The sequence below is a fragment of the Tachysurus fulvidraco genome, chromosome 2 (genome assembly GCF_022655615.1).
Source record: "Tachysurus fulvidraco isolate hzauxx_2018 chromosome 2, HZAU_PFXX_2.0, whole genome shotgun sequence".
Lineage (NCBI taxonomy): Eukaryota > Metazoa > Chordata > Actinopteri > Siluriformes > Bagridae > Tachysurus > Tachysurus fulvidraco.
Window position 1 is genome coordinate 28356803 of NC_062519.1, and position 11523 is coordinate 28368325.

The following is an 11523-nucleotide window of genomic DNA, read 5'->3' on the forward strand; positions in this document are numbered from 1 at the left end:
GCACATTTTCCAGGTAACGACTTGTTACGATGCCTTGCACAAGTATCCAGCCCCCCTCTTGAACTGTCTTACAACTTAATGTGTGACGTATCATTTTTTATTTTACCCAGTAACTGACTTTTGGCAGAAAACCTTCTCTCATAGGTGTGCCAGATTCTCTCAGTTCTTAATAATGGTTTTCATGGTGCAGTGTGGCATTTATTTTTTTTCCTCACACAACTGCCTTACAGTTTAATCATAACTGGTTGAACACAGCCATCACTAAATACACGTTACTGTGTACAGCATATGGCACAAGTAGAAGTATTTGTTGCAAAGCCTGGACTTAACCAAAGAGCACTACAATTTATTTTATAGAAGCTTGCATGGTTTGAAAGATATGAAATGAACTTCTTCCTGTTTTTTACGTTCTGATTGTCTTTTATCCTTCAGCTTAGCTCCGGCTCCAGCAGAAACAAATGTTTCCTTTCTCAGACTTTACATACATGTACAGACAAATGTCCATCAAATAAACAAGGTAACACTTTATAGTAAGCTGTCCTATTGGTCCTTTGTAAGAATTAAGAATATGTTACAACAACAACATAATGACCAAGAAGTAAAAAAATGACAAATGATTTAAAAACACATGTAATTGTTTATTGCACAATCCTTTTATATTTATTTAAAAATCCAAGGCTATTGCTCAGCATACCCTGACTAAATCATTTGCACAGCAAATTAAACAAATTATCTAATAAATTACATTACCACTTAATATAAAGTGTGACCGAAAATCTATTTAAGCCTGACCGTAAACTGAAAAAGCATGTGTGAGTCAGAAGCTGTTTGTTTACTATTTGATGACGAATGTAATGACGAGGCATGTAAATGGACTGTTAGTTCTCAGATCCTGTATTAGATCATTCTGCTTGCACACCATCAACAGAGAGCACAGAGTTATCCTGCAAACTACATTTGGTAAAAAAGTGAGCAGACTGTGTGACTTTTCCCCAAAAGTGTTGCAAACGTCAGGCCGAGCGTCACAGTAATGATTAACATAAGATTGTGCTTATGGCGCTTGCTAATTTATCAGGATTTTTAATATTTTTTTTAAAGCTGGTCTTATTTCAGGAGAAATGAAATCCAGATAGAAGCGTTAGTTTGTAGTCAGAAAACTTGGTATCCCCTGGCACCGTACTGTACAGAGGGCCTTCATAACACATTCATAAGCAATGCAGAAATCCTGACATTTCACTGAACACAGAAAAGTAACTTTTTAATCTTGCCTAGGTTAAACACCTGTAAAGATCATATGGTAAAAACAATCCAGACGCCAAAAGATGCCTCGCTAGCTGAGAAAATAAATACGTTTCTCAACAAAAACAAGATTGCGTGGTTTACACTAAACATTTTTCTCATTACTAGATTTGAATGATGTAGAACGAGCGTGATCACGTATTAACGTAAACCAGGTACACTGTGAACTCTCGCCAGGATGCTGGAGCCGACTGCAAGTATAATTATATTATTAAATGTAGGTGATTGAAACACGCATGTACAGTAGCACACTGGGAACGTGTCAGTGTTATGGGTTTCATTTTTTTCAGCTCATTTGCCACAAAGCTTGGAGTTAGACTCTCAGATCACACTGGATGTATGTGAACCGATTGTGACAACTGTTACTCAATTTAACTGCCTGGAATTGAAGGACGTATTTGAGCGAGAAATTCGAGTGTTCTTTTTTTGTTTCAGTGCAATGAATATTTTACACTGTGATCAAGATGATGATTACATTCATGACTATTTCACTGAGACAGTTCGTAATCAAATACTGGTGTCAATGTCCTGGGCTTTGGGTCAGCATGAAATCTTTAAATCTAATTTTCTTTTTTCACTTTTCAAAAAAAAGAAGAAAAAAAAGAAAAGGTTATAACTTAGGTGTTTGAGATGCAAAACAGAAACATGCTCTTTCACATTTGGTAGCCTAATGGTTGAAAAAATGGTTGTGCTGAATCAATTCCCAGTAGAGGGAATTCCCTTAAGTGGAAATTAAGCCGTGGAATGTTTCGTAAATTGATTTCGAAGAGTAGTTTGGTGAAATGTCATTTTTCATATTATCTGAAAGTTAATAGAAAGAGATTCGGACCAGATCCGCTCAGAAATAGCAGGCTGTAGAGAATCTGGAACGGCACAGAGATGGAGGTGGCTTGCAGCAGGAAGAGTGATGTGATACGCAGGAGGTTTTCTGCTCAGGTCTGCAGTGCTGGTGTTTGTGTTACTTTGCAGTGAGTTTCTGCTGGATGAGCTTGTACTTGTGCAGCTCCTCCTCGGTTACAGATGGCTGCAGGATGTCTAGGGCCTGGCTGAAGTCCTCAGCACACAGCAAGAGAGGAGCGTCCTCTGACTCCAGACCTGGGAAAAGACGAGACAGAAGGAATTTAAAAAAAAAGAAAAAAGAAAAAGAAAGTGACAGAGAGAGAGAGTGAATGAATGAATGAGAAAAGTGAGGAAAATGACTCAATGGATAAGGAGCTGAGAAAGAGAAGGACGTTCTACTGCCTGCAAATAAATGATTTTTTTTTTCCCCCTGTTTTCAATAAACTTCCAGGTTGAACGTTTATTTTTTTTTCTGCCATTAGGTTCAACTGGTGCTCGTTCTGAAGCACAATTCTTAAATAAATAAATGTGTGTGTGTGTGTGTATTTCAGAAAAAGGCAGTTAAATCATGTTGATATGAAAATAACATGAGAAAAATATCAGAATTACTCCATTAATATAGCTGTAAAAAAAAGGCTTTTGTATCGATGTTTTCATTGAGCTGTACATGACTACTGAATCAAAACGGCATGATCAGGATGTATTTTATAAAGCCTATTTGTTTCTACAGATTAAAGCTGCTGCTCTTGCCACTGAGCATGTCAGAAACATAACACTGCTCAAGGCAAAATGAAATTAGAAAATGTTATTCCTTCGAATGAAGAAAGTGTGATTTTTTTTTTTGAATACTCTTTATGGCTTGTAATGGATCATAAATGTTAAAAATCAATAATTAACATTAACAATGAACCTTCAGTAACGTGCAAAATCTTCCTCTTAATAGCAGACATCATGGCGTCAGAGCAGAGAGCGTATAGATCGGCTCCCGTCAGCTGAAGTGGACAGCGCTCCACTATATCGGACAGGCTAACACCCGGGTCCACCTTAAACCTAAGAACACACACACACAAGCACACAGATTGCATTCAAACTTGTCCAAGGGTACACAGGGTACACACTAGAAAAAAATATAGTTAACAGGTTTTAGGAAACTTTCTAAAATCTCAGGAGTAATCAGACGTTATTTCAGTGAAAAACTGATCAAGATAAACAAACGGGAAAAGTCGAATGTTTTTAATCGATTAAGGCAGGTTAAAGGAAAAGCAGCAAGTTTTAGAGTGAATTTCAGTACGGTTAAGTCTGTTAGAAGGATTGTGAATACTCTAAATAAAAAAAAACACCGAACTATTTAGATCATGTTGATACAGAAGTTTCACCCTGAATATTTTTAATATGTAGTTAAACGAAAATCCTCGTTCAGAACAGAATATAAATCCAGAACACTGCTGGACTGAAAAAATCATTATTCAGAAATGATCAAAAAAATTATCATTTGCATGCATTTCAATAAATTATGTCTTGGAAAAGCATTGTTTTACATGAGAGCACTCATGAATTAATTAAACATCATGTTTATTGGGTGTATCTGAAAACCGTAAAGGAAAAAGGGAAATATCTGGAATTTTGACTCCAGCCATTTTCAGTCAATACAATTTTCATTCGTAATTATAATGCGTTTATGTGGCACAAAGGATCGATTCCTACCTCCAAAAACCTGCTACTTGTGTCATGAAAAGCGGATTTGGCTTGTGACTTCCTTTTCCGAGCCAATTTAAGCTGAAGTGGCAGCCAGCTCTAATAGTGTAATGCTAATGAGAATGCGTACATTTTATACACAGAGTTTCTACACCCAGTGCTTCATGCTCGCTGTTCAGCTCCTTACCCTCTCAATCCACACACGAAATACACAAAAGAACAACTTTACTATTTGACATTATACCAAGGATTTACGAAAACCATGTATTGCTCAATATTAAAAAAATTCTCAAATCTGTTTGGTGATTGGTTTATTCATTTTCTTTAACAGCATGGCTTGGACAGTAGTGCCAGTGCCATTTACATTTCTGGCATTTAGCAGACACCCTTATATCCAGAGTGACTTACATTTTTATTTCAATTTAATACAACTGAGCAACTGAGGGTTAAGGGCCATGCTCAGGGGCCCAGCAGTGGCAGGTTGGTGGACCTTCCAATCAGTAGTCCGACACCTTAACCACTGAGCTATCCCATCCCTCTGTAGTAACTCCTCATTTACTGAGACTTAGATGGCGGACGTTCCACGTAATCTAATAAACGTTAAAAACTGTGCTGTTTTTTTAATATACATGTAATTGTGATTGTGAAAATATTTATTGAAGAAGTCTCCTGAAACAGCTCGAGTGGAGTCGGAACATTTCCAACACCAGAACATCTTCAGGACAAAGGAGTTAGTTTTGTTTTTTCCAATTTTTTTTTTCATAACAGGACTTGGTGTGTTTTATCTCATTGACATGTGAAGCAGGCAGAAAATGACTAATCCTGGATGTTCTATAAAAAAAAACTTCTTATAGATAAAAACATTCTTTAAGTGCAAATTTTTGTATAATTGGCAAATAGCTGTGAAATAAGAAGAATAAAGCGATTCGGAACATTGTGTTTTTGGAAAATATTCAGATTCGAAATGGTAACAGTAACTCCGCTTTGCCTTGGCCACCTCATGGCCCCATGTAATTATTCGCTTACCATCTTGTCAAACCCTATTCCATACTTACGTAGACCACTCACAATGCAAGCATTTTTAACACAACTATAGAAATCACATTTTTAACATTTGTGTTACTCACTTTCGTAATATAGCCTTGAGCACTTGTAGCTGTGATTCCTTGTCTTTATTAAGGCCAACATATACCAATTTATCAAATCTAGAAGAGAAATAATAAAGTGCAGACTAAATATACACTCAGGGTATCAAATCAGAAATATAGACACATGTGAGGACCTGCTACAGAAGTTAGGTCACTTTACCTGCCGGGCCTGAGCAAAGACTGGTCCAGTAAATCTGGCCGGTTGGTTGCGCCGATCACAAAGACGTCCGTAGATGAATGCAGACCATCGAGCTCAGCTAAGAGCTGTGACACGACCCTGCCAGCATAGCAGACAATCAGAAAACACGTGTCATCCCAGCCCTCTGGGGATGCAGGCCATCTCTGAATCTTGGATTATGTTCTAATGATCCTGTGGCCATCATGTAAATCCAGTTATGATCTTTGTAGTGAAGCATTTATTAAACGTTTGATCCTGAACCATTTCAATAAAGCAGATTTGTGGGAATACATGCTATAAGTAATACAATGTATGAATATAATTAACATAATCTGTTTTGTGAAATGCTCTGGATGTTGTGTTTTGTTTGGTGAATGAGTTCATGAAACAGACCTGTCCATCACCCCTCCCGAGTCTCCGCTGCGACCTCGGTTAGGAGCCAATGAGTCTAACTCATCGAAGAAGATGATACAAGGAGCTGCACTCCTAGCTTTGCAAAACACTTACAGAAACATACAGTGTGTTACTTTTATATTTTCTTTTTAATCCTTGTTTAATGATTCTGTAAAATTTTGGCACAGCAAATTCTAAAAGTCACTTCAAATTAAAGATAAATGGAGCCCTCTGCTGTCAACAAGGTGAACTGCAATGACAATGAAAACAATGACAAGTTCCTTATCAGTCATTCTAACTGACACCAATCCCTCTGAATTAACACACAGCCTGCGAGTTCCCTTTGAAGATGAAACTAATTTCAGGGCCAGAAAAATCTAAACAGAAGTCTAGACTAGCTCAATCAACCACATAACAATAATGATCACAGAATTTCTTTTTTTTTTTATTTGTATGAAAGCCATTTTATTACAAACTGCACCTTTAATCATACTCAACTAATTTATTCATTAAATGTTTGTAACAGTTTCTCACCCTCTCTGATGTTTTCCTCGCTCTGACCAACATACATGTTAATGAGCTCTGGACCTTTGACACTGAAATCAAACACAATCTACGATAAGTGACACCTTGAAGCCCCAAAGAGGTTAAAGCAGGTAGTAATATTTAATACACAACAAACAGTAATGAGACACAGAAGAGTAATGCATGCACTCAGAGGAAAAGGCCCCACCTGAGGAAGGTCATGGAGCACTCAGTGGCCACAGCTTTGGCCAGTAGCGTCTTGCCGGTGCCTGGAGGTCCGTAGAGCAGCAGGCCAGAGCGTCTCAGTCCCACTGAGAGCAGCTCTGGATGCTCTAGAGGGAGTTGGATGGTGTCCAGGATCTCCTTCTTGACCTGCTGCAGACCACCCACATCCTGCCACTTCACTGACGGGATCTGCCATTTACAAACAGGATACCTTATCTCCTGACAAATATCTTGCGATATATATTGAATGATTCATTTAGCCACCGATTCCCCAAACAGCATGTTTTTTAGTTCTTACTTCTACCACTTACAACTCTTCTTCTTCCAAGAATTCTTGAATGTTCTAAGAAATGATTGTTCCTATGATTACATCTTTACACAGGGACTTTCTGGGTCAGAGGTAAAGCTGTAACTAAAGTTTTCAGACATGGGTAACATCTACAGGACGAACGTGCTTTGTGGAGTTACTCTGTAACATAAGCTGCGTTTTTTGACTTAACGTCACGAGAGAAAAAAAAGAGGCTAATAATAGGATGATTGTTTAGAGCTGCAATAAGTTGTAAGTTATACAGTAACAGGAAGAAAGTTATTCTGTGGATATTGCATAATATTAGCTGTAACTCTGTGCTGTTCTTAAACCTGTTAGTGTTCGCTATGGTATAATGAGAACGATGTTCCTTATTTATACAGGATATCATTGGAAATGCAAGGAATGATTCTTTTTTTAAAATGGTTTAAAAATGTGCACTAGAAAGCTAACATTATTACTTCCTGTGGAGGAAAAATAGGCCGGGGTTTCTGCTCGAACAGATTTATAATGGAATACATGATACATACATACAGTACACGCATGTATGTGGGGGATTTGGCAGCTCAGTGGGTAAAGTGTTGCACCACCAAGCTGCCACTCCGGGGCCCCTGAGCAAGGCCCTTTAACCCAAGTACTCAGTTATATAAATGAGATAAATGTAAATTGCTCTTGATGAGAGCGTCTGCCAAATGCCGTAAATGTAAACACATGCATAACTAACCCACTAATAACTAATCAGCTGCAGCACCAAAACTACTCAATGGTCTAATGGCAAAATCAGAGGAACGTATCCCTTGTGCTTTTCATGATATTCTCCTAAATGAGGCCAACCTTTGGAGCACCGATTGACTGGGAGTGAGCCTCTTGCAGAGCCTCCAGTGCTGTGGTGAAGTCAGCTCCTGTAATAGTCACACCAAACACACACAGGTCCTCCTCTTCCTGAACACTGGCTCCATGTGGATAACTATGCAACAAAGCAGACAAGCTTTGACGTCAACAACAAAATATCAATATGTACTTCAATCGCTGGGGCTGGTGAAAGATAGACAGTATTTTTCAAGTACAACTGCAATACAGCACTCAGGCAGAAGAGGTGGCTATGAATGACATCCTCCTCGGCAAAGACTAAAAGAATGACCTGTGTGCTCGTTATGCATTCATATTTAGTTACATCTCTCATTTTGAAAGTCTAAATGGATATCAATCGGTTTCAGATAAAAAAAAAAAAGATTACTATAACAATGCACATTGACTCCTAATCCTAAGGTTGTGGGTTTGAGTCTCGGGCCGGCCACGACTGAGGTGCCCTTGAGCAAGACATCCAAACCCCACCCCACCCCCCGCCCAAACTGCTCCCGGGCGCCGCAGCATAAATGGCTGCCCACTGCTCCGTGTGTGTTCACGGTGTGTGTGTTCACTGTGCTGCCATTAAAACCACTGTTTTTTTTGTTTTTAGGGACAAAGTGAAAGGGTTCATAATTAATTAGAATTATGAATTAATATAATATTTAGCTGTAGCCCTATATTTGGGTTTAAATGCATACATACAAAGACATATACAAAGTAAAACTGCTACAACATTTAAAAAGTAAATTTAAAAAACTCACTAAGTCTTCAGTAAACGCTGATGAGCTGCTTTCCCAGCACCAGTGAGAAGTGCGCAGAAATCTCCCAAAATGAAACCCTACAGATTAAAACCAGACCTTCAATGAAGTTGCATAGACATCAGACCTGAGCCCAACTTTTATAAGACATGGTAAGTTTACATACAGCTTTGTATAATATTAGACTGCAGAACTAAAGATGACCTCACCGCTGTCTGTTTAGCAATCTTGGCCAGACTGACATCTTTGCCTAGAGGGAGCTCTTGACTGAGGCTGGCAAGCATGGCTTTCCTCTGCTCCTCTGTGGGACTCTCCATCACCACCTGGTGCACAAAGGCTGGCATCACATCTGAGGACAAATCCCGCTGGCCATGCACACAGCCAACCACGATTACACTGCAATAAATAAGAAAAGTACATTTCTCATCTGGTTTTATTTACAATCTGCTCATTCAGTGCATTTGTCTGTGTCGAGTCTCGGGTTAAAGTCAAAACCGAAGACTTGCAAAAGTTTCAAATGTTTGCGTGTTACTTTACCTTGAGCAAGTATGAGATATGAGATGGCAGACTGCCGAGGTCACTCTGGAATCGGGTTCGGTGCGGTCTTGCCGTTGGCCGAGTAAGTGTAGGTTCCTCAGCAGAAGCACACAGGGGTGATGGAGCTCGGCTCTTTGGAATGCTGCCTTCATCTTGGACTCGCAGGCAGCTGCAGTGTCTCCGCACAGGGTCACACAGTCCACCTGTCCACCAAAGCACACAGGACGTAAGCTTTCAGGGAAATTCAAGATTGATTAAGATTGGTGGAGACTCTTTCTTTGCTGGCAGATAACTGTTTTGGCATAAACTATTATTTTCAATTATGTTCCAATAAACCAAATACAGAAGATGCAACATTACACAGATCAACTGTGTATTCCCCAATAAAATCATATTTTTCATATAATCTTCTATTTTATGATTTTTTTGTGTGTGTGTTATTCATTCTTCTCTGAAAGAAGGAGCTAACAATTTACAAATACAAGAGCCAATCGTGGCCCAGTATTTAAATACAGGCAAGGAAACACCACTTTACCCAGAAATACTGGAAGATGTGTAGGAATTATGGCATTTTGTAATATTAATAATAATATATATTAACATTCATTAGCTAATAATTTTAAGGGAGGAAGTTTTTTTAACATCATGCGATATAGACCTCTCCTGAAATCAAACAGTTGACTGGTAATGAAAGCAGAAAATGACTGCAGTTGAGCTAAATGAATGAATGAAGTTGAGCTAAATGAACGAATGCACTTTGGCTGATCTGGGTTTGTGTTTTTTAAAGCTGTAGTTAAAGAAAAGAACCCTTCAGTGAAAAAGAAGCTGAAAGAGCATGTGAATGATTGCTGATGCAGGACATCAGCCAGAGACTAAATGTTAGGTTTGAGTAGCAAAAGGTTGGAAATATATTTTCTGCTTTACAGCAAAACGGACATATTTCATTATGAATTTGATTCGTAATTGATGCTAGATCTAGAGAATCCAAAATCAAATGAAAGCCAATGAAGAATTTCACACTACTGCCTCACTACTCCAACTTCCTATAACTACTAAACTACTAGAAATGATCAAACCAATAATAAAAAAAAGCATTTAAAAGGAGAGAACAGTGACCTTTAGCAGGTGAAGATGAAGCCTCCGACAAGCCGCCTTGACTACGGTGACCTTACCGCAAGCATCTGGACCCATGAGAAGGACAGAGCAGGCTTGCCTCAAACTTGCACATGTAAAGAAAGAGCCAAAGTCATTCAAATAAATTATAACCTTTTATATTAACTGTAAATTAAATATACTATAAAATCACATTAAACACAACACTAAAGTTCTCTTCTATTATACTATCCAAGACCTTACCTTTCCGTAACGTGCGGCTGGATGATGGAGACCAATTTCTCAACAATGCCAGAGAGTCCTGGAGGCACAAGACTCGTCCAGAACGACAGACCTGCCTCTGAAATGGAGGACGGTGCCAGACTATTGGTAAAACCTCTCTGAGGGAGGGAAAAAAAAATCAGAGTTGAGGAAAATCACTCTAATTTAACTAGGCAGCACAAATTTATACATTTTTAAATAAGGAAGAATTCAAGATCGTAGCAAGCAGTGCAAGTTTCAAAGTCTTTTCTAGGTGACTTCAGACAGATTTTAGACCTTTTATTATGTTGGCATAATATTCAGATTTCAAAGAACCATTATCAGAATGTGAACGCTACATCTACTTGTATTAATAGGCTGCAGTGCATAAGGAAACAGAGTAAGATTTCAGCTTCCTTTTTAAATTTTTTATTTAACATGTAGTGTATGTGTATATTAACATCTAGACTGAATCATGACTGCAAATAAATCCAACTGTATGGTGCATCCCAAATCACATAACTATACACTATACTATTCCATGCTCTAGTAAGAACGGTGTAAAAGAGGGAGGGGCTAACCTGCTCTGACTCTAGGTGAAAACATTTTTTTTTTCCAAGACGATCGACGATACTCCGGTGGACGACATCTTGGAAAAGTCGTAATTTATTTTTCAATATTTAAAAAAATTCACCCTATTCTGCTTAAGCAAGCAAAAAAATCTTTCAAGACATACTACCCTTGTCAAATTCATACAATAGTAAATGGTGCACATTGTAAAAGCATAATAATATGACCTTATCACCATGGCAGACACAAAATATCTTCAGCTAGATATTTTTTCATATTAATTCTTTGCCAGTCAGATGCACTTAAGACAAAATGTAATAACGTCAATTAGGGGTCATTTTTGTCTGCATCTTTGTATATGCCTGTCATTATCGTTAGTCATAAAGCTTGGCCTCACCATATACAGAGAGGTGTGTTCTGTATCAGCAAGATACGATCCAACATCTGCCTCATCCTCAGAAAAGCCGGACACCTGCTTTACTTTAAAATACAAGACTGGCCATCTGCAGAAAAGCTCATGTGGTTAAAGAAAGGATCCAGGGATACAGCATAGCAAACCAAGTGAAATGCTAGGTAGTAATCCACAAATCACACCTTGTGATACCATAAGAGATGCTTTCCATGAAATCAGGATGACCATGTGTTGGAGTACCCACTATAATCCCCTGCTTGACAAGTCTAAAAAAAAAAATCAAGAGAGATACTAAGTCATTTAGTAGCAAATATTTAAGATACACGGTAAACATTTTAGTTCATAGATAAAGTTCTCAGACCTGCCTTGGTGTGCTAAAATGCTTAAAGAGAACATTATCAAAGGGGCTGTGGATGTCATAATCTGGAGATATA

General features: G+C 38.4%; 1 protein-coding gene across 3 annotated transcripts in view; it reads right to left on the minus strand.

The window, feature by feature from the left end:
* Positions 1–621: 621 nt before the first annotated feature.
* The window catches only part of pex6 (peroxisomal biogenesis factor 6), a 12318-nt gene continuing 1416 nt past the window's right edge, over positions 622–11523 (minus strand). Inside the window, exons 2-17 of one of the 3 annotated variants that reach the window (XM_027170023.2) lie at positions 11455–11523; positions 11272–11355; positions 11075–11180; positions 10111–10247; positions 9871–9973; positions 8755–8957; positions 8427–8613; positions 8221–8297; positions 7445–7577; positions 6287–6492; positions 6088–6149; positions 5554–5662; positions 5143–5259; positions 4962–5039; positions 3050–3189; positions 622–2394 (exon numbers count right to left, since the gene is read on the minus strand). The exon at positions 11455–11523 is cut by the window's right edge and continues 101 nt beyond it. In XM_027170023.2, coding sequence (XP_027025824.2) covers positions 2258–2394; positions 3050–3189; positions 4962–5039; positions 5143–5259; positions 5554–5662; positions 6088–6149; positions 6287–6492; positions 7445–7577; positions 8221–8297; positions 8427–8613; positions 8755–8957; positions 9871–9973; positions 10111–10247; positions 11075–11180; positions 11272–11355; positions 11455–11523 — 1948 coding nt within the window. In that variant the 3' untranslated portion in view covers positions 622–2257. Of the gene's footprint in view, positions 2395–3049; positions 3190–4961; positions 5040–5142; positions 5383–5553; positions 5663–6087; positions 6150–6286; positions 6493–7444; positions 7578–8220; positions 8298–8426; positions 8614–8754; positions 8958–9870; positions 9974–10110; positions 10248–11074; positions 11181–11271; positions 11356–11454 lie in introns of those variants that run through there. The other 2 variants (XM_047810286.1, XM_047810287.1) reach the window with 2 other exon arrangements.